This window comes from Podarcis gaigeae, assembly GCF_964106915.1.
Source record: "Podarcis gaigeae genome assembly, chromosome: 8".
NCBI lineage: Eukaryota > Metazoa > Chordata > Lepidosauria > Squamata > Lacertidae > Podarcis > Podarcis gaigeae.
The window spans coordinates 81192505-81214879 of NC_139684.1; the positions used below are offsets into that span (position 1 = coordinate 81192505).

Sequence of the window (22375 nt, forward strand, 5' to 3'; positions counted from 1 at the left end):
GCCTATCGTTGGCCTTGAGAGACAATGGAGTGCGCCTCCAAGGGTGAAGTCTAACTGCTGCATTTGCAGCACCAAAGTGACCTCCCCGGGGCGCAAGCCTGGGCAGTGTGTCTGGAGGTCCTCGGCTGCCTAGATGACAAGACCCCACTCTTGCCTTTTTTGATGTGGTCCAGAGGAAGGCAGAGCAATACGTTTGGCACTGGCTTGGGTGCAAGTGCACTGGCGGGACGCAGGTGGCGCTGTGGGTTAAAGCCTCAGCGCCTAGGACTTGCCGATCGAAAGGTCGGCGGTTCGAATCCCTGCGGCGGGGTGCGCTCCCGCTGCTCGGTCCCAGCGCCTGCCAACCTAGCAGTTCGAAAGCACCTCCGGGTGCAAATAGATAAATAGGGACCGCTCCGGCGGGAAGGTAAACGGCGTTTCCGTGTGCGGCTCTGGCTCGCCAGATGCAGCTTTGTCACGCTGGCCACGTGACCCGGAAGTGTCTCCGGACAGCGCTGGCCCCTGGCCTCTTAAGTGAGATGGGCACACAACCCCAGAGTCTGTCAAGACTGGCCCGTACGGCCAGGGGTACCTTTACCTTTACCTGGGTGCAAGAGTTGCCGGAAGGAGGCATGCAAGCCGCCATCCAACCATCTTAGGGACTCCACTCCAGATTTGTGTAGGGTTTACTCCTCAGCCGGAGGTTTAGGATTAGAGTTTTCCTTCTTCTAGATGAGCTTACCTTCTCAGGTTGACCAGCCCCACCTGCCCCTAGGAAACTTATTATTATTATTAATTTGAAAAACCACCAGGGGTTTTCTGCCTGCCTCGGGCTGCAAGAAGACAAAAACATTTTCAAAACGTGTGGGATTGGTGGCTTTCATTCAGTTCAGTGGGTTGAATGTTGCACAGTCTGCTCCAAAGAACTCGTAGGCTGTGTTAAGCCTCTTCCTCCAGCCTGTGGGAGACGGCTTCCCCTTTCGGCACAGAATGAGGCTGAGCCGGTTCTTCTGGCTCTCCAAAGGAAAAACATCCTCCCCAGATGACTCTGGCTATGGGCAGGGGAGGGCCAGGAAGTCAGGGCTCCCAAGTTCTGCATGACCTTCTGTAGAGCACCTTGGGACGAGGGGAGAAAAGCAGAGAAGCGTGGCAAAGAGGAGGGGGCTTAAGTTTGTGGTTTAGTCCAGGGCTGCACACATGGCATGGCATACATTGGAAAAAAGGGTATCCTGTTTTGTACTGATACGATACTGTAAACAGTGAGTGCCAAATTAAGCTCAAAGTGGCACCAAGAAAAAATTCGCTCATGTGTTGCTACTCCATGTCTTCAGCTTACATGCAGTCCTACTATAAAATGATATAAACCTATACAGTGGTGCCTCGCAAGACGAAATTAATCCGTTCCGTGAGGCTCTTCGTATAGCGGTTTTTTCGTCTTGCGAAGCAAGCCCATTGACAGCTTAGCGGATTAGCGCTATTAGCGGTTTAGCGGCTTTTAGCGATCAGCTGATAAGCGGCTTAGCGGCTTAGGAAAAGGGGGGGGGAGGGAAAAAAAACCTGCAGGAACTCGCAAGACATTTTCGTCTTGCGAAGCAAGCCCATAGGGAAATTCGTTTTGCGAAGCGGCTCCAAAACGGAAAACCCTTTCGTTTAGCGGGTTTTCCGTCTTGCGAGGCGTTCGTCTTGCGGGGCACCACTGTATAGCAGGGATCAGGAGCCTGTGGTATTATCAACGTTTTTGTACTCCCATCAGCCCCAGGGCAGTGCAGCCATTGGTCAAGGCTGATGGGAGTTTTAGTCCAGTCATATCTGGGGCTCTGCAGGGTCCTCATCTATCTTCTCTGGGGTGATTTCCTATTTAAGTTTCGTTGGTAGGCCCTTTTTCTCCTTCCCTATACCATGCATTCAGACTGTCCTAGACTAGTTCCCCTGCCTTGGGTGTCCAGCTGTTGTTGGACTACAACTCCCATCATCCTAGACCACTGGTTCTGCTAGCTAGGGTTGATGGGAATTGTAGTCCAACGACAGCCGGAGACCCAAGGTTAAGAAACACTTACCGTAGATTCCGGTGCATTAGGCGACTGGACGTATAAGACGGTGCTGCCACTTTGGGGAGGGGTCTTATACTCTTCGGCAGCTTCGCTGGGCAGTGGGCGGCGGGCTCCACGCCGGGAGGAAGCTGCCCAGCGATGCTAAGCCGGCTCCGCTGGGTGGCTTCCTCCCAGCACAGAGCGGAGCCCGCCACCCACTGCAGCCATACCCGGCGTATAAGACGACCCCTGACTTTTTTACCTCTTTTCCGGGATTAAAAAGTCGTCTTATACGCCGGAATCTATGGTATGTATAGTATGAAATTCGTAGCATTCTCTTCTTTCTTTTTTAAAAAAGAAAAGTTTCTGATTGTCGGGGCTTGTGGAGAAAAGCTCACACAGCAGCGGAATCATTATCATCACTTATTAAATTTGTATACTGCTATATACGCACAGATGTTTTGCATCCTTCAATGCAAAAGACACAAGGGTTCTTACAAGGGACTGTTGGAGTCTCCCAGATTCTGTTTCCTAGCTAAGTCCTCTCTGTCTCTCTCTCTCTCTCTCTCTCTCTCTCTCTCTCTCTCTCTCTCTCTCTCTTGTTCCCATTCAGGGCCAATGGGCCTCTCCCAAAGACTGTGGAGGTCCAGGGCGACATACTCTTGGTGCGCAACGTGGATGCTTCGGTGAACACCACTTTTAGATGCCAGGCCACCAATCGCGTGGGACAGGTTTCGACAGACCAAGCCATCTATGTCCGAGGTGAGAATCGTGGGGAGTCGATGGTCTTGTGTGTGTGTGTGTGTGTGGAGCTTTTGGGTGAAAGGACTTGGATCTGGTGGCCTGGTGTTTTGCACATATGGGGAATCTTGCTGCCTTTATAAAAAAACCCCAAACAAAAAACAAAACTGCTTTGGGGGCCAGCTGTTTATATATAATATGTGCTTCCTTCTCTGGGCTGAGAGCTGAAACTCTTTAGAACTTGATTACTGGGCTGCACCATTTTCAGTTTGAGATGGAGGATGCGATATTTAGAGTGCTTCTATTCTCCCCCCACCCCCAATCCTTGTATACATGATACTAACATGTCAGGGAGAAATCGGGGTGGGGAACCTGAATCTCCCTCCAGAGATACATTTAGTGGAGCGCAAGAGACAGGGGGACACCAGATTTGCTGAAATTTGAGATGTTGGACTGCAACTCCTATCATGGCCATGCTGGGTGGAGCTGAACAGAACTGGACGTCCCAAATCTGGGCCTCCACACCATATGACGTCCTTCTCCTGGTATTGTAAATGGTTCAATACATGTTCACATCTTGGGAATGCAGCAAGCCCGCAACTTGTGTGCATTTAAACCGTGTGCATTCCGCCAAAAAACAGAGGATGGAAAGAGGAGTCAGGGTTCCAGGGAAAACGACTTTGGCAATCCCACCCAGGGTTGAGCCCACGCGATTTTGGCTTTCGGCGCGATCCGCGGAACGTTAACTCCTGTGTAAGTTGCGGGCTTACTGTGCATGTCCCGAAAGCCGAATGCATTGTGGAAATGGGAAAGCAAGGAGGGCCACGGGGGCTAATCGGCTGGGCATATTGTGGGTGTAAGTGTGGCACAGGCTGTGCCTCCAGATGGGTGTGTTTTAGGTACAGATGCGACATGCTAGGCCGCATCATGCTTGGGCAGGCCTGCATGGAAGAGGCCCTCCCTGGACCCTCTAATGTCCCAATTCTCCTCTGACAGCAAGGGGGCTCCTTTGCAGGAGGACCCTTCCAGATGGATAGGGGAGGCGGGGGGTCCCTGAGACCCCGCCCGTGTGCTCTTCCACGGCTCCACCTGCAGCTCTGCCCCTTCCCCAGCGCTGGCAAAGCCTAGTGATGCACTTTTCTCTGAGTGACACCCCCCATCTTCCTTTTTTTACTCAGACCAGCCGGCGAAGAGGCAGAGCAGCAGCGCTGGAGCTTTGGCCGGGTCCATCGTGGGGGGGATGCTAGCCCTGGCTCTCCTGGGAGCCATAGTCTTCTTTGCTGTGCGTCGCCACCGTCACCGGGGCACCAAAGGCTCTTACGACCCCAAGACCCGGGTCTTTGGCAATGGGACAGCTCCGCCCCCAGCCCGCGACTTCACCGAACTCGACCGGCCCCTCAAAGCCGCCCCGGGGAGGGGGCCGGAGGACGATGACGAGTACGACGAGGAAGATGAACGCGAGGAGCGCCTCCCGCCATACGGCTACCCCTCCCACCGCCTGGAGGGCGACGAGGAGCAGTACGACCAGTTGGGCCCCATGTTGCGGCTCAGCTCTCCCCACCACGGCTACGACTTTGACGACATGGAGTCCCAGCACGACGGCTCCATCATATCCAAGACAGCTGTCTACGTGTGAGCCCGGCCTCAGCAGCATCCCTAGATACCGGGAAGAGAACTTTGGCCTTTGCAAAAGACACGCTTAAGAGAGACTCTACGAAGTTCTGGTTTTTGTTTTAATTTATGGGCCCTGCGTGGCTAGACTCTGTTGGTGGGGCAGCGAAGCCTCCCTCGACTTTGAGAGGCGAGGCAGCCGCAAGAGACATCCCAGGGGGAGATTTGTCGGAGCCCCATGAAGTTGGGGTTTTCCGAAAAGGGGAAACTTATTTTTGCTTTCTTTTTTAACAAGGGGTGGGGAGACAGGGACGGGACACTCTTTACCCTGAAGATTTCCCTCTTCTTCGGCCACCAGGAGACATTTTGAGTGCTGCTGCCTTAAGAGGATTCGACTTCTTCCTTTTTTTGTAGTACGTATTAGAGGAGATGCTGAACTGACTGTAAAAACTGGGCATGGGGCAGATTGGGAAGGAAATGCAGCTAGCTTCTCCTGGCGCTGGCGAAAAGGACCTTTGGGCTCAGCATGCCTTGTGTGACACCCCCAGGTTCTGGCAATCTTTAATCTCTCTCCCCCGAATGGCGCTCTCTGGTTTCTTTTTGGTGCTCTTAACCGGGTGGTCTTGGCTGGTGCTGAATCCCACCCCCCAGCCTGGTGCTTGGGAGGAAAAGACCAGGCTCCTGTCTAAAAGTGCTGTCTCATCCTTGCCCTTCTCTGCACATCCTCCACCCTGCCTGTCTCAACAGGTAAACAGGGCCTGCCTGCTCTTCGAATCCCACCCCCCTTCTTTCATCAGGGAACAAGGCCAGGGTTGGGGGAAGGAGAGAGGGGGCACAGCACCACTCGCACTGCCAGCCCCCGGGGCCTTGCTTTATTCCAAAAGACTTGCTTATCTGTTTGCCGGGGGTCTGTCCGTCCCCCGGTTCGGCCTGCCCCACGTCCCTTCCCCATAAACTCCCCTGGATCGTTCACCATCATTGTGTGCGTTGTTTTCGGTGGGGTGGGGGGTTTCTGTGGAATTGTTTGGAGGGTCAGGAGATGGGTCCCTCTTCCCCTCTCTTCTGCACTACCCCATGCTGTGCCTTAATGAGGACCAGCAGGTTTCCCCCTCCTTCATACATACCCACAAATGTCTGTAAATACCCCCCCCCCCTGCCTTTGTGAAAAAGGCACAGAGTTATTTTCGTACTTTTGGTTTGTTTGTTTTTGTGTGTCCCCGGTGGGCTCTGTCTCCGCATTTGAGTGTAATTAAAAGATGTATCGAAACCGAACTCTCCTTGCCTTCCTGTTTTGGGGTTTATCTGACATGGGGGGGGGGTTGGGGGTTGATGGCAGCGAGGAACCCCTTAAGTTGCTGAAGCAGAAGGGATCCTTGCCACGGTGACACCAAATCCCTCGCCTTCTCACGGCCGCATGAATATTTAAAGCCACCTTGCTTGGTATAAAATTAATTGCAAGCAAAATGTCCTAGAGGCTCCAGCTGAGTGATTGGGCCGTCTCCTCTGAGTAGTAGAGGAAGTGCACATTGGGGAAAGAAAGTTTCTGTAGCCAAATTTGATCCGCAGAAGAAAGAGCAATGTTGACCTTCTCTACCCCAGTCCTGGAGGGGCATCAGAATTGTGGATTCTTCCTTATTGTGAAGTGCTTATTGCGATATTTTTTTTAAAAAACGTTGCTACAGAGGCAAAAGGTACTTCCTGATATACAGTGGTACCTCAGGTTACATTCGCTTCAGGTTACACACTTCGCTAACCCAGAAATAGTGCTTCAGGTTAAGAACTTTGCTTCAGGATGAGAACAGAAATCGAGCTCTGGCGGTGCAGCGGCAGCGAGAGGCCCCATTAGGGTAAAGTGGTGCTTCAGGTTAAGAACAGTTTCAGGTTAAGAACCGACCTCTGGAACGAATTAAGTACTTAACCCGAGGTACCACTGTATTTTCAAAGGAAGAGCAGAGTGGGAGGCACTAATTGCTTGTCGTATTGTGAGCAACTTCCCAAATACAGCCATAAATAGTGGTCCAGGTCCCTAGCCTCTCTGGATGCTGTCGGACTCCAACTCCCATCATCCCTAGTGAGCATGGCCTTTGGTCAGGAATGATAGGAGTTGTAGTCTAGGTTGGAGGGAGGGGTGTCCCTGCTCTAAATGGTTCCTGCAGATGAATATATATGTTTTCCTATTTACTGGATTTATATATTGCCATTTCACCAAGATGGTTTCCAGTTTCTGAGTTCTCCCACCCAAAAAACCCTGTCTGCCAGCCCCTCTTCTTTATCACAGGGCAGAATGCTGTCTGTTGGCCCTAAGGGATGGCACAGTATGACTGGAATAGGTCCTGGCGGTGTGTGTGTCAGCCTGCCTGTTGTTATTATCAATAATAATACTCCTTAATAACGTTGAATGTCAATATGGTTGGCAAAGTTGCCGGAATTGGTGGCCCATTAATCAACACTTTCCCCCTCTTCCTCTCTGAATTGGGTCAAAAAATCTCACTGCCTAGGCCTCACGGCTCTGAGGAGAAAAGAGAAGTGCATCAGTAGCTCTGCTTGTTGCTGTTTTGTAAACAGCTGGCTCTGTGGGTTAAACCACAAAGCCTAGAGCTTGCCGATCAGGAGGTTCGCGGTTCGAATCCTCGCTACAGGGTGAGCTCCTGTTGCTCGGTCCCTGCTCCTGCCAACCTAGCAGTTCGAAAGCACGTCAAAGTGCAAGTAGATAAATAGGTAAGCGGAAGGTAAGCGCTGGCAGGAAGGTAAGCGCTGTTTCCATGCGCTGCTCTGGTTCGCCAGAAGTGGCTTAGTCATGCTGGCCACATGGCACGGAAGTTGTACGCCGGCTCCCTCGGCCAATAAAGCGAGATGAGCGCTGTAACCCCCGAGTCAGCCACGACTTTACCTTTTTAGACAACCGCAACAAAATGTTGCAGCAGGGAGCACTTTACCTTTATGCTCCTTCAGCTAGGAAAGGTACGTTACGGTGCGATAAATAAAAAAAATAGTTTGGTTTGGTTAATGTGTATGGGTTTTGCACCTCCTTGCTCTTATTGCACTGTTAAAACCAGCCTCCAAAATACCTCCCCATTGTTTTGGATGGGGCGAGAGTGTTCCTTGGCAGCAGGCGCCTGCTGTTTAGAACCGGTCTGATCTGTCGCCTTTTTTTTGCACGTCTCCATGACCACCTGTCTGCCCCAGGAGGGAGATCGGGTTTCCTTCAAAGCAGGAACAGCAGGTATGGCCCAGGTGCTGTTTTGGAGAAACAGAGGGCAGTTTACAGTGCCTTGCACTGTATACAGGCATCTGTGACTGCAGGTGCAGGCAGTGAAAAGACTGCTTTGAATACAGGCCACAGCGATGGTAGCATTCACTTCTGGGGCAGGATTTCTATGTTTAAAAAAAAAAAAATCGAAAAAAGACCCTGCCAATGTTTTTCCCACAGCAGCCTGATGCATTGAAATATGAGCTGTGAATTTTTCTCGGTCACTTTATCCTCATGCCAGGAAAAAAGCCTCACCAGCTAAACATCTGTGGCTGCTAATAGAAGAACAGGAGGCTGTGCCAATGAATAAAAAAAATACACACACAACCTATTGATGTAATGCTTTTCTCCAGTTCTGTAGGGAAGTGAGCTAAAATTTTATCTTTGTAAGCAGCTTGGGGGTTCCCCCCCCCCTTCACGGAGAGTTCAGTTTAAGGACCATTTTGATACAAGCACTGCCGCTGAAATAATTTATTCCTTTTTTTTTAAAGGGGGGGGGGGGAATACGTGTGTTTTTCTCAGGTTAAATATTTCAGTGGAAGCTAAAATGCCAATAAAGACCCAACACAGCTTTGACTCTTATTTCAGGGAGAAAATGAGTTGGAAGCCAGATGAAAGTAGGAGTAAATCTTCTCCTTGACTGGTTGCATGGTTTCTTTTTGTAATAATAATAATAATAATAATAATAATAATAATAATAATAATAAAATAATTAATAAATTTAATAAATAAATAATTTAATACTTTATTATTTATACCCCGCCCATCTGGCTGGGTTTTCCCAGCCACTCTCGGTGGCTTCCAACAGAATATTAAAATACAATAACCTATTAAACATTAAAAGCTTCCCTAAAGAGGGCTGCCTTCAGATGTCTTCTAAAAGTCTGGTAGTTGTTTTTCTCTTTGACATCTGGTGGGAGGGTGTTCCGCAGGTGCAGCATCAAGCAACATCTCTACTAAGAGGAAACTCATTCTCCCAAGTGTGGATCCTTTAAATAACAGCATCAGGGTCTTTGCAAAAGAGAGAAGTAGCGGCCGGCTCCGGTAATCCCAAGGTTTGCAGAAGTACAAAAATGTTATGGATGTGGGGAGGGAAACACACTGAAACGACAGCTCATTAAGGGTGTTAGATTAGGAAGGTGTTAAAATATCCTGAAAATAGGCATGGCCGACCAGCCAAAAATCCTTAACAGGAGTGCTCCCTGCTGCAACATTTTGTTGTGGTTGTCTAAAAAGGTAAAGGGACCCCCCTGCCCATTAGGTCCAGTCATGACCGACTCTGGGGTTGTGGCGCTCATCTCGCTTTATTGGCCGAGGGAGCCGGCGTACAGCTTCCGGGTCATGTGGCCAGCATGACTAAGCCGCTTCTGGCGAACCAGAGCAGCGCACGGAAACGCCCTTTACCTTCCCGCCAGAGCGGTATCTATTTATCTACTTGCACTTTGACGTGCTTTCGAACTGCTAGGTTGGCAGGAGCAGGGACCGAGCAACGGGAGCTCACCCCGTCGCGGGGATTCGATCCGCTGACCTTCTGATCGGCAAATCCTAGGCTCTGTGGTTTAACCCACAGCGCCACCCGCGTCCCTGTGGTTGTCTACATAGAGCGTGGAAGAACAGCACGGAAACGAGGCATGGCCTTGTGGAGTGAGTGCTTAACCCTGCTTCCTTCTCCATGTGCACATTCACAGCGCCTATGATGCAAGCAGGGCTGAGGGGTGCATGACATCCCCAACTCCACCCCAGGTTAATCCTCTTGGCAAGGGAGGTCTTAAGCTCCAAAGGAAGAGCCTTGCCGAATTGGATTTAAAGCCCCACCCAGCCTTAGCGCCCAGGCAGAGCTCACAAGCAAGGCATGAAAGCAACCAACACCCCTCTTCTTGTCCTCTGCCTCTGAACCACAGAGGTCCTGTTTATCTGGCAGGCCTAGTGGTGTGTTGACAGGCCTGTCTTTCCTGATTTCGGGCCTGGTTTGCACGACATGGCACGCCGAACCTTGGCTTAAATAAAAGCATAAAGTAGTTGGAAGCTCCTCTCCTGGAACTGCACAGTCTCGATAAGCCTCAGTTTGGCTTAGGGTGTCATGCAAACCAGGCCATTGTCGAACCTAGCCTTTATGAACCTGGTTGTTGGACTACAACTCCCATCAACCCCCAGCCAGTAGGTGCTGGGCAGGGGGCTGATGGGACTTGAAGTCCAACCAAGGCTGGAAGGAACCAGGTTTGCAAAGGTTGGTATACCTCGAGTGTTTCCCAGACTTGGGTCTCCAGCTGTTGTTTTTTTTTTTGGACTACAACTCCCATCATCCCTAGCTAGCAAGACCACTGGTTGGGGATGATGGGAATTGTAGTCCAAAATCTGCTGGAAACACTGGTCTAACCTATGACTTAGATATTGCTGGACTACAATTCCCATCATCCCTGACAACTGGGTCCTGCTGTCTGGGGCTGATGGCAGTTGAACTCAAGAAACATCTGGAGGGCCAACTGAGGTAGAAGGTTCCACGTTCTGGCAGCAAATCTCATATTATGTGTTCTGACTGAAGTACTTTTGTCTATCCAGAACCAATGGGAGGGTCTCTCACATATAGCACAGTGGGAAATTGTGGCTTTTTGCAAGTTGGGCCCCTGAACTTCTCGTAGGTTTGACAGCCCAACTACTTGGACTTCCTAGGATTCTGGCATCTTTATTTCCCTCCAAGCCACCTCCTTGAACTTGTCACTCTGATCTTTCTCTGGATACCTTATTCAAAAGCAGCAGGGCTGTTCGCCGCTCTGCATTTAAAAAAAAAATCAAAGCACTGGGCTTTTAATGTATGCATCCCGATAGGTGCAAACTTTCTTACTTTGCCTAAATGCTCACATAGCATACTTCGTTCTCAGTCTGATACAGTGGTACCTCAGGTTACATACGCTTCAGGTTACATACGCTTCAGGTTACAGACTCTGCTAACCCAGAAATAGTGCTTCAGGTTAAGAACTTTGCTTCAGGATGAGAACAGAAATCGTGCTCTGGCGGCGCGGCGGCAGCAGGAGGCCCCATTAGCTAAAGTGGTGCTTCAGGTTAAGAACAGTTTCAGGTTAAGTATGGACCTCTGGAACAAATTAAGTACTTAACCCGAGGTACCACTGTATTTGTGAGGGATGTCAGTGATTTAGTTTTTAAAAAATCTGTTTGCCAAGCAGAAACACTCAAGGGGGGTGTGAATCACAGCCAGGGAGGGATGTTTCCTGGGGAGAATCTTGAGGGCCACATAAGAGACTAGAAGGCCGCATTTGACTCAGTTGCCTAGGATTCCCCACCCCTGGTGTGGTTCTGCCAATCTCGTAACACCAGGATGTGTATGATTGACACACCCAGGGAGAGCCCTGACACTTAGAAAAAGGAGAGGCTGGGGAAGGTTTCTGAAATTTCGCTTCCCTGTCACTTTCCTATAAATCTTTATTTCACCCTTCAGCGGAGCATGGCTGTTGGACACCTGCCATCGGCCTCATTTTCGCTCACCTGCAAGCCCAGCGCTTCATCTGCAAGCGGCTTGCACGGTGGTTATGAGCGTGAGCAGTGAGCCCTTGGTTTCAAACAGATGAGTTTTGCCACACGTTCACAGGCTTTTGCAAAGGTGCAAACTGTCTTCTTGGCCTTGTCTGTAACACATTGCTGGAGCCACCATAAAGGCTCGGGGAAATGCTTAATGTGCGATAGAAATGAAATCTTGGGGTTCGAATGGGAGGTGCTAGTTTAGGGGTGGGCAACCTCCGGCCCTCCAGAGGTTGGTGTATTCCAAAACTCCCATTACCCCTAAACGGTGGCCACATTGTCTGAAGTAATATAGGTTCTCTGCCGTGTAATCTTTTTGGTTAGCCCACATTGCGTGGGAAAGGGGGTTCCTAGCAGTTACTCCGCATGCAGTAATAATATTATTAATTTGCACTTGTTCCGAACCACCCTCAAACAGCTGTTTCAAAGCAAGCTGCGAAATGCAGCTTGAATATTAGCAAACAGAACGTATTCATGTTTCCCAAGTGTCGGTAGCAGCGCTGAGGTAGCTGCCAAAAGTGTGGCCGAAGTCTCATCCAGATTATGTTTTAATCTCTTGCCCGCTGGCAAGGCCCTGCTCTAAGTTTCAGCTTTCATCTCTCGCCCACTTGTTACCCCAACCCACTTTCGGATCGCCGTGGGGCCTGATCCACTTAAAGCCTAGCGTGAATATCGGGCTAAGTCCTTCCACGCCGACAGGGCCTGCCGCCGAAGCCCGTGACGGATTCTCCCGGTTCTTTGCCACCCGGGCTGCAGCCTGGGAAAGAAGGAGGCGGCAGCTGTTTTTGCTTAGGCAATAAAAAGTGCTCAAGTGTCGGACTCTGTGGAGAAAGGTCAAAGGAAGGCCACTTGGAGACGGCTCCTGATCCCTGGCTGCTTTGGGGTGTGGCCCCCGCTGGGCACACGAAACCCCCAAAGACCTTTAAAAAATGAAAGGAATAGTGTAATTTGAGTGTCGGAAGGGGTGTGTGCTGTCAGCAAGGCCCTGTTTATGAATTTGAGAGGTTTAAGCCGTGTCAGGCGCTGGCTTTCAGATTTCCTTGCCCTGCTGGTGAGGAACCTCTAGATCAGGATTTCCCAAACTTGGGTCTCCAGCTGTTTCTGGACTACAACTCCCATCATCCCTGGCTAGCAGCACCAGTGGTCAGGGATGATGGGAATTGTAGTCTGAAAACAGCTGGAGACCCAAATTTAGGAAGCACTGCTCTAGATGATGAGAAGGATTTTGGGGATACAGTACAGTGGTACCTTGGGCTACAGACGCTTCAGGTTACAGACTCCGCTAACCCAGAAATAGTACCTCAGGTTAAGAACTTTGCTTCAAGATGAGAACAGAAATCGTGCTCCGGCGGCGTGACGGCAGCGGGCGACCCCATTAGCTAAAGTGGTGCTTCAGGTTAAGAACAGTTTCAGGTTAAGAACGGACCTCCAGAACGAATTAAGTTCTTAACCTGAGGTACCACTGTACTAATAATTTATTTTTTGGGCCCATCTGACTGGGTTGCCCCAGCCACTCTGAGCAGCTTCCAACAAAATATACAAAAACACATCACACATTAAAAACTTCCTGGTACAGGGCTCCCTTCAGATGTCTATGGCTGAGTTGATATCGAGGGTGATAGCTGGTCCTATGAGACCTAACCATCACTCCATGTTGAACTTGAGAAATGCTCTAGAGGTCATTGGTTTCCAATTAGCTAAGTACCGCAGACCCTCTGTTTTTCAAAAGCCAAGCCATGGGTCCCCTACTTTTGAAGATTTTTATATATCTATGGTAGTTTTTGTTATGTGAATGGAGCCACGGACCCCCTGGGTGAGTTACGTGGACCTTCTGAGGTCCGTGGACCACTAATTGGAAACCACTGCTCTAGATTATACCCATTGCTCTCCTCCAGATCTGCATTTCAAAGGAAGATCCAGGGACGCTTTTTTAGGATCGCGGGTAAACTGTTGATAAACTTCCATAGGATGCTGGAGTTTCCTTCGACCACGTTCTGAAAGCCTCCAGCTTAGGGCACGTATCTCTATACTTTCTTTGGACCAGCACTCCCATTGGAGTTGTAGTCCAAATGGTACGGAGGGCACCAGCTTGGCGAAGGCTGATCTATGCAAATCGGCAGCTGCAGATAAAACAGTCACCGTACAGTACTATGAGTTGCCCATGGTCCTTTAGAGTCCAAACCATGTGGGGGGATCCTTTGGCCCTCCAGATGTTGCTGAACAGCATCTTTGGCCAATTGGCCACTTGTAGTTTGAGAACATCTGGATGGCCAGTGGTCCCCCTGTGCCTGATCTAGACAGTGACTCCAATTCCCATCAGCGTTGGCCATTGGTCACACTGGCTGGGGCTGGTGGGAGTTGGAGCCCAGTTGTAAATCAGGATTCTACCTCTCCTAAACTTGTCTAACATATCCGTTTGTTTACCCAAACCCTTAATCATTGAGCTGAAAGAGGCTCGTGGGATTGTTTGGGTTTGTTTTGTTAAAAATCAAATTTTAGCTGTGTTTAAATTTGTAATCAGACTAGCTTTAGCTATATTGTAAGCCGCTTTGTGGGGATTTTTTGCCTCGAAAGTATAAAAACCAATATAAAAAATAATCCAAAACAAAATAGTGAGTGGACCTCAGGTTCCACAGCCTCTGCCTTCAATGAAGAATTTGCCGCACATTTGCTAGATTACAGTTCCTAAAATGCAGGTGGGAGTGTCACTTAAAGTTGCTTAATTTGTACTAATATACGTACCTGGAAAAGTATATGCCAGTAAAACCTCTGTCCTGATATTACCTGAATCAAAATTAATGAAATGCTCTGTTTTGTCTCTGCCCAACCCTGCTTCCCGGGAACTACTTATTTTTATTTATTTAACAAAATGTATACGCAAATTGTTTCTAGGAAAACCTCTAAGCCTATTCACAAAACCAGTTTAATATTTTCTTTCCAAGGGAAAAAAGAGGAAAGGAAACAGCAAAGTGGTTTACAAAAATATGAAATAAAACATTGAAATGGTTGATTTAAAACAGGTAGTTGCAACTTTTCAAAAGATGACTAAAATCAACAGCATCTGAAAAAGAAATAACACACACGTAACTTCTACATGTTTGGATGAGCTTACCTAAGCAAATAATGCATGTTTTAAACAGGTGTCAAAAAGAGTACAGTGATGGCGGCTGCCTGATGTCAGTACAGTAGATCCAAATAGATCTATTATAGAATCATAGAGTTGGAAGGGACCCCCTGCAATGCAGGAATCTCAACTACCTAGATCTACCATCTATGGGAAGTTTAAAAACATGCAGAGGCGCAGGGCATTGTATCCAATGTTCTGAGTAGACCCATTGGAATTTGAGGGCGTGCCTAACTTTGTACAGCTCCGATTCGCTGTTAATGCTCAGCCCTCTTACGAGAAATCAGGCAGTTTTCCTTATAGCTGTGTTTTGGGATATTAATAGACGGCTCAAGATAGCAGGGTATAATTAACCTTGTGCGGTCACAGAACCTGGCAACTTATCAGATATTGTAGGAAAAATTCCACACAGGGAACTGAAACTGACCCGTTGTATGTCTGGGCTGCTTGTCTGTTTTGGGACTGAATACCCCACAGCTGGGTGCAGATTTCACCTGCATGTTAAAAGAAGCAAACAGGGCCAGCTCCCCTGCCATTGATTCCAGTCGGTGACACTAAACTTTGGTGGTAGCTATTGAGAGCCTTTAGCCCCCACAGATTTGACAAACCCTTTTTTTAAAAAAAAAACACCCATGTTATCAGGCAGTGCTACCTCTTGTGGGAGTGAGTTCCACAGCCCAACTATGCACAGTGTGAAAAAAATACGTTGTCTCTTCTGAATATTACAACATTCAGCTGCCTTGGATGTTTTCTGGCATGGAGAGATAAGTGACAGAACATTTGTGCAAGTGGCAGAAAGGACAGCTTGAAGTTAAAGTTTTACTTCCTTCACCTGAGAAGAATGTACAAACAAAGGGTTCAGTTGACACAAGAGGAGATGGTGGCCGGGCTTTGGTTACGAAATGAAACGTACTGGAACCAGTATTTCATCTGTAAGAATGAGAGATACCTAGAAGCCCAGAACCTAGCAGGTGGTTACTTGGTAAAAAGGCTCTCTGCACATGCTCAGAGACACTCCCATGAAGCAGGCTGCGAGTGCGGAGTTAAGATTTTTAAAAAACGTGGTTAGGCCTATCATAGAATTGTAAAGTTGGAAGGGGTCATGAGTGCCAGTCCCCTGCAATGCAGGAACACACAGTCCCCCATCCAATTTGAAACCAGACCCTGCTTAGCTTTGCAAATGTGCTATCGGTTTTATTGCTGCACAAGTCAGGCCTGAGGGGGCCGTGCATCGGAATCTAAAATAGGTTCTGGGACTAGTGCTTAAATAATAATAATAATAATAATGGTGTTATAGTTGGTGGTAGCCTTTTTCCACAGTCTCTAAAACAGGGGTTGGAAATCCAGTGGCTCTCTGGGTGCTGCTGGGCTCCCATCAACACCCAGCCAGCAGAGCTAGCAGTCAGAGATGATCAGCGACATAATTGCTTCTTCTCCCATTGCAATAAAACTCAGCTGGAGGATAGGTTAGGTTCCTTTGGGTTGGGGTCTCCCAGTGTTGGCAGAGTTTCTGTTCCCAACCTTTGTTCCCTCCTGGCTGGGAACAGTACAGTGGTACCTCAGGTTACAGACACTTTAGGTTACAGACATTTCAGGTTATAGACTCTGCTAACCCAGAAATAGTCCCTTGGGTTAAGAACTTTGCTTCAGGATGAGAACAGAAATCGAGCAGTGGCGGCGCAGAAGCAGCAGGAGGCCCCATTAGCTAAAGTGGTACCTCAGGTCAAGAACAGTTTCAGGTTAAGAACAGACCTCCAGAACGAATTAAGTACTTAACCCGAGGTACCACTATACTGAGAAAAGTCGCCAGCAGAGGAGGGAAGATGAAGACCTAGCATTGCCAACTTTCGCAGCAGCAGCCGCTGCTGCTGTGCCTTTGATGGCAACTGTGCATGAGGCCATAAGGTAAAGGTAAAGGGACCCTTGACCATTAGGTCCAGTCGTGGCCGACTCTGGGGTTGCGGCGCTCATCTTGCTTTACTGGCCGAGGGAGCCGGCGTACAGCTTCCGGGTCATGTGGCCAGCATGACTAAGCCACTTCTGGCGAACCAGAGCAGTGCACAGAAATGCCGTTTACCTTCCTGCCGGAGCGGTACCTATTTATCTACTTGCACTTTGATGTGCTTTCGAACTGCTAGGTTGGCAGGAGCAGGGACCGAGCAACGGGAGCTCACCCCGTCGCGGGGATTCGAACCGCCGACCTTCCGATCAGCAAGTCCTAGGCTCTGTGGTTTAACCCACAGCGCTACCCGCGTCCCCGCATGAAGCCATAAGCAGTGCCAATGCTTTATCTCCTTGTTATAAAAAGCACCGCCCGTTTTCTGAATACTGCTGTGGCCTAGGCAGTTACTATTTTTCTGGCCAGTCAGCATACCCTCCTATTCCACACCGGGGTAGCTGACCCTTGAGATGTTGTTGGCTGTCTGCTCCCATCACCCACAGCCAACATGGCTGAAGGTTTAGGGTGATGGAAACCTTATCTGCGGCAACATCCAGAAGGCCGCAGGTGACATATTTCGCGGAAAAATTTCCATGGATGCCTTGGCTTCAGATCAAGATCCTTTACAGCTTGTTCCATCGATAAATCCTCCTATGTGTGATATCAGTGCCGTCTCCTGCTCTGCATAGATATATTTCTGAGTACAGTGGTACCTCGGGTTACATACGCTTCAGGTTACACACTCTGCTAACCCAGAAATAGTGCTTCAGGTTAAGAACTTTGCTTCAGGATAAGAACAGAAATTGGGCTCTGGTGGCGTGGCGGCTGCAGGAGGCCCCATTAGCTAAAGTGGTGCTTCAGGTTAAGAACGGACCTCCGGAATGAATTAAGTACTTAACCCGAGGTACCACTGTACCAGGTAGGGACGCAGGTGGCGCTGTGGGTTAAAGCCTCAGTGCCTAGGACTTGCCGATCGAAAGGTCGGCAGTTCGAATCCCTGCGGCGGGGTGCGCTCCCGCTGCTCGGTCCCAGCGCCTGCCAACCTAGCAGTTCGAAAGCACCTCCGGGTGCAAGTAGATAAATAGGGACCGCTTACCAGCGGGAAGGTAAACGGCGTTTCCGTGTGCGGCTCTGGCTTGCCAGAGCAGCGATGTCACGCTGGCCACGTGACCCGGAAGTGTCTCCAGACAGCGCTGGCCCCTGGCCTCTTCAGTGAGATGGGCGCACAACCCCAGAGTCTGGCAAGACTGGCCCGTACGGGCAGGGGTACCTTTACCTTTACCTTACCACTGTACCAGAGGCTGGAAACAGGAGGAGAGAAGAGCCCTCTTGTGCCTGGGTCCTGTTTCCAGGTTTCCTGCAGGCATCTGATGGAGAAAACACAGGATAGCTCCGTTGCTTAGGGCATGATGCTGATAATGCCAAGGTTCCAGGTTCGATCCCCGTACGGGGCAGCTGCATATTCCTGCATTGCAGGGGGTTGGACTAGATGACCCTCGGGGTCCCTTCCAACTCCACAATTCTCTGATTCTATTATTCTTACCTCTGCCCCGCTCCTGGCTTGTGGCACAGCTATTACAGGCACAGGACTTCAGTCAAGGAGGAGGAGGAATGCAGGGATAATCATGATAATGAGAGAAACGGTATGCATATATATTGTCTCAGTCCTCCTTACAGTAGCTTGTGGGGCAGGGCGGTATGTATTACCATATTGCAAATGAGCAGCCGGAGGCTTTCAAAAGTGCCTTTCCTGAGGCCAGGAAAAGGCTTTTAAACCTCGCCTTCCCGGCTCTCAAAATTCAGGTTCCCCTTGAGCTATTATGCTACTCCGGCGCCCTTCAGCCAACCTGCTAGGGATGCGGGCACCGACTCTGGGGAAGTAAGATGAACTCGCTCCTCTGAGACTGAAAGTGCGGCTAAGTCTCCTCTTTTGTCTAGTTTCTTGTAAACACCAGCGAAGAGATTCCCAAGGGTGGGGTTGATACTCAGGGAGCCCTTCCTGTTAAGGAAATGCAGCTGAGAGGGATTTTATTTAAAGAGCAAAGTGTACCCAGAAAGGGCGCGGCCGGTGACCCAAACAACAGCTCAGCCCAGCTGGTAGATCCTCTGTTGGGGTTGGGTTCTTGCCTTTCCCCCTTCTCTTTATCTTTTCTTCTTTTTGGTTTACACCAGTGGAAACGAGCTTGCAAAACGTAATAAGGAGAGCTGGGAAAACAGAGGCAGGCCAGCGGGGCTGTTTACATAGAGCAGCGGTGGAGTTTGCTTCCCCAGGTGGCAGTGATGGTCAACTCTGAGGCCTTTAAAAGGGTCTTGGACAAATTCAGGAGGGTTAAGGCTGTCAGTGGCTGCTAACCACTATTGCTGCGCTCTGCCTCTGTGGTGGTTGGTCTCAGTTTGCTCCTGAATACCAGTTTCTGGAAACCACAGCAGTGGAGAGTTGCTTTTACGCCCAGGTCCTCTTGTGTGTTTCCCACAGATATCTGGCTGGCCACTGGGAGAACAGGATTCTGCACCAGATGGGCCGTTGGCCTGATCCTGTGCCGCTCGTCTTAGGCTCTAGCTCAGGGGTTCTTAAACTTTTTTCCTCTGGGCCACACTTTCGGAATGAAAATTTGCTCACTCCACTCCCCCCCAAATTTTATTGGTAAGGAATGCATTGGAAAACAAAAAGAAAAGTGTGAAGGTTAGCTCTCCCCTTGATGGAAGAGGTACAAGTGACCTGTACAACACGCATATGGTTAAGGCATGTTATAAACAAAAATTTGCCCTTTTCCCTTATGGGGTATCCAAGAGCCCATATAGAGACCTTACATAGGCTCCCTATTGGTAGGAGAGAATAACAGAGGCCAACCAGAGAATATTAAGAAGCAAAGCAGCTAGTAAGCTTGATCTTTATTGATCTGTTGCAACAGGGTGCTCCCCTCACCCGCAGGAGAGAGGAGGGACCCAGAAAAATGGCATGCAAGGCCTTATAAAGACTTTTGAAATTGCCACCCTGTAGATCAAGACCACCCCTCAGATACATCACACCTACATCACAGAAAAGGCGGTCTAAACAGAAATTTGAATGTTGTTTTTCTCCTGTAGTTGTTTATCTCCTGTCTGGCAGGTTACTTGATTGGATTGCCTGGGGAGCCTGGCCAGTCTTTTGTAATGATAAATATTTAGTTCCTGGGCCAGGTCACAGGCTCACACCCTATTCATATCTTAAATGTGCCCTTAAGACAGGATTGGGACGCAGGTGACGCTGTGGGTTAAAGCCTCAGCACCTAGGACTTGCCGATCGAAAGTCGGTGGTTTGAATCCCTGCGGCGGGGTGCGCTCCCGCTGCTCGGTCCCAGCGCCTGCCAACCTAGCAGTTCGAAAGCACCTCCGGGTGCAAGTAGATAAATAGGGACCGCTTACCAGCGGGAAGGTAAACGGCGTTTCCGTGTGCGGCTCTGGCTCGCCAGATGCAGCTTTGTCACGCTGGCCACGTGACCCGGAAGTGTCTCCGGACAGCGCTGGCCCCTGGCCTCTTAAGTGAGATGGGCGCACCAACCCCAGAGTCTGGCAAGACTGGCCCGTACGGGCAGGGGTACCTTTACCTTTACCTTTAAGACAGGATTTGTGAAGGAAAAGACAATGGGGAGGCTTTTCCATTTTCCTTTGACCTTGCAGATAAAACATTTGCTCAGTTTGGGACAGTTTGGGAATCAAAATGGTTCCAGGCCGGTCTTCCTGTGCTGATCTATGTACGTGCTTGGTTGGTACACTTATGAACATTTAACATATATCTAAGACCTCAAAATTCCTATCGCAGGCGTTACCACTTACTTTGTGGCATCTAGCCAAGTTTATTTCCCCTCCCCACAAGCTGGATAGCTCAGCTGGTTGAGCACGAGGCATTTAATCCCAGGGTTGTGGGTTCGAGACCCGCGTTGGTTGAAAGATTCCGGTTCCTTGTGGCCCCTTCTAACTCTACAATGCCATGATTCCGGTGCTTGAATTGTAACATAGAGCACAACTACTTCATAATATGACCATGGGGCGTGCAGAAAGTATAAAACAAAGCAGCTGCGTAAGAACAGGAATCACTCGCAGAACCATTCCCTTGATTGTCCTTGAATCTCCCCGCCACACTTGCCATCCTCTCCGGCCCACCACAGTGTGGTATGCTGCACCCTTTGAGAACCACTGCTCTACCTTCTCCTCCTTTCTTGACACCATCCGCACTGGGAGACCTCTGCCACATCCCTTCCCCGTGGCCCCTGTGCTTTTCTTCTGAAAAGGCCACCACTAAGAGCAATGCAATGCCCCTCAACCGCTGGAAATCTATGGTGTGGGGGCACTCTTCTGCAGTGCTACACCTGTGGGGCTGCAAAAACCTTCCCTGTTGAATTTCCACTTGTGCAGCTGCCAACGACACAGGGATCCTACTTGGGGGGCGGGGGCGGGCAAACCAAAAGAAAACTGGCATGTAGTGGTGCTTATTCACCCTGCAATTTGATTAACCGTGGTGGAACGGACTCGCGCCTGCGATTCCTGGTGCCAGGTCTCTCTGGGCTTCCCCTAAGGCAGGGATGGCCAACTCCCAAGAGACTGCTATCTACTCACAGAGTTAAAAACTGGCAGTGATCTACCCCCTTTTGGGGGGTTCGGGTCAAAGTTGTTGAGCTTGTTTTAGGGAGGAGGAAAGCCCCGGTTTGGGGGGGCTTCAGGTCGAAGTTGTTGAGCTTTTTGGGAGGAGCTAGTGATCTATCAAGCAGGTGTGGGTGGCGCTGTGGGTTAAACCACACAGCCTAGGGCTTGCAGATCATAAGGTCGGCAGTTCGAATCCCCGCGACGGGGTGAGCTCCCGTTGCTCGGTCCCTGCTCCTGCCAACCTAGCAGTTCGAAAGCATGTCAGAGTGCAAGTAGATAAATAGGTACCGCTCCAGCGGGAAGGTAAACGGCGCTTGCGTGCGCTGCTCTGGTTTGCCAGAAGCGGCTTAGTCATGCTGGCCACATGACCCAGAAGCTGTACGCCGGCTCCCTCGGCCAATAAAACGAGATGAGCGTCGCAGCCCCAGAGTTGATCACGACTGGACCTAATGGTCAGGGGTCCCTTTGCCTTTACCTATTAGTGATCTACCACAGACGTCCAGTGATCTACCAGTAGATCACGATCTACCTGTTGGACGTGGCTGCCCTAGGGCACCAGTCACTGAGGCTAAACAGTGGCCTTCAGTCGGGATGGGCACATGAGACTAGGCTTTCTCTGCAGTGAGCAGGGGCGGCTGAGAGCGAAACTGGACTTTGCATGGAGGCGTGTGGAACAGAGATAAGATAAAACTTTTGTTCCCAGCTCTTGAGAGCCTGGGAGAAAGTGGGGGCAGGGAGAGAGCGAGAACGGGAGGGTGACTCTTCCAGCAGTCTTTTGTGAGGTGTGGGCTGATGCCCGGGTCTTTGTGGGCGGCGTGGTGGTGGGGGCACGAGCGGGAACTGAGTGGCTCAGATGTGCCGTCATCCCTCTGGAATTTGAAACCTCCCGTGCTCAGCTAGAAAGAAAAATCGCCTGCTTTCTCCCTCCCACATCTCTTCTCTCAAAACCACTCTCCTTCCTTGAATGGCTAAGTTTCACTCTCATGCAGGCTACCCTCCCTGCCCCCTCCTGGGTGACCATTTCAAAATCACAGCTCAGCCCTGACTCACTCATCCTTTCTCTTGCCTCTGCCCTGCATCATCGCATAATGAGCAAGCTCCCCAGACAGGTCCCTCTGACTGTGCCTTTGGAACAATTTCAGCATCTGTTTCCTCTGTTTGTATATATCAATATCTGATAAGGGGGATGATCCTCCCCAGCGGTACCTGCTTGGCTGGTAAAACTAGGGCCTTCTCGGCTGCTTTCGGCTCCGATGCAAGACTGTCTGAACCGCAGCTTACCAAGGATCTGTCCTGGAAAGAACTGGCCGCGCAAAACTTCGTCCTGCAATGCAATAGGAGATGTATAAAATCCCTGAGCCTCACGGCTCACTCCCAGGGTGGTGAAAATGGTTGGCATCTGTGCCCAGCTATTGTCCACAAACAGAGACAGCTACTTGAATCGCTAGGAAGATCTGGAGGTCTTTATCTCGTTCTGCAACCCTTCCACCACACCAAAGATTCCCCAGAGTAGCTGAAAAATTACCAGTTTTAAGTACAGTGGT

At 49.9% G+C, this 22375-nt stretch overlaps 1 protein-coding gene across 3 annotated transcripts in view; it reads left to right on the forward strand.

The window, feature by feature from the left end:
• Positions 1-22375, forward strand: part of NECTIN2 (nectin cell adhesion molecule 2) — a 95424-nt gene that overhangs the window by 54019 nt on the left and 19030 nt on the right. For 2 of the 3 annotated variants that reach the window (XM_083754000.1, XM_083754002.1), the window contains exon 5: positions 2623-2771. In XM_083754000.1, the coding sequence (XP_083610126.1) occupies positions 2623-2771 (149 nt within the window). Of the gene's footprint in view, positions 1-2622; positions 2772-3928; positions 5634-22375 lie in introns of those variants that run through there. The other variant, XM_083754001.1, reaches the window with a different exon arrangement.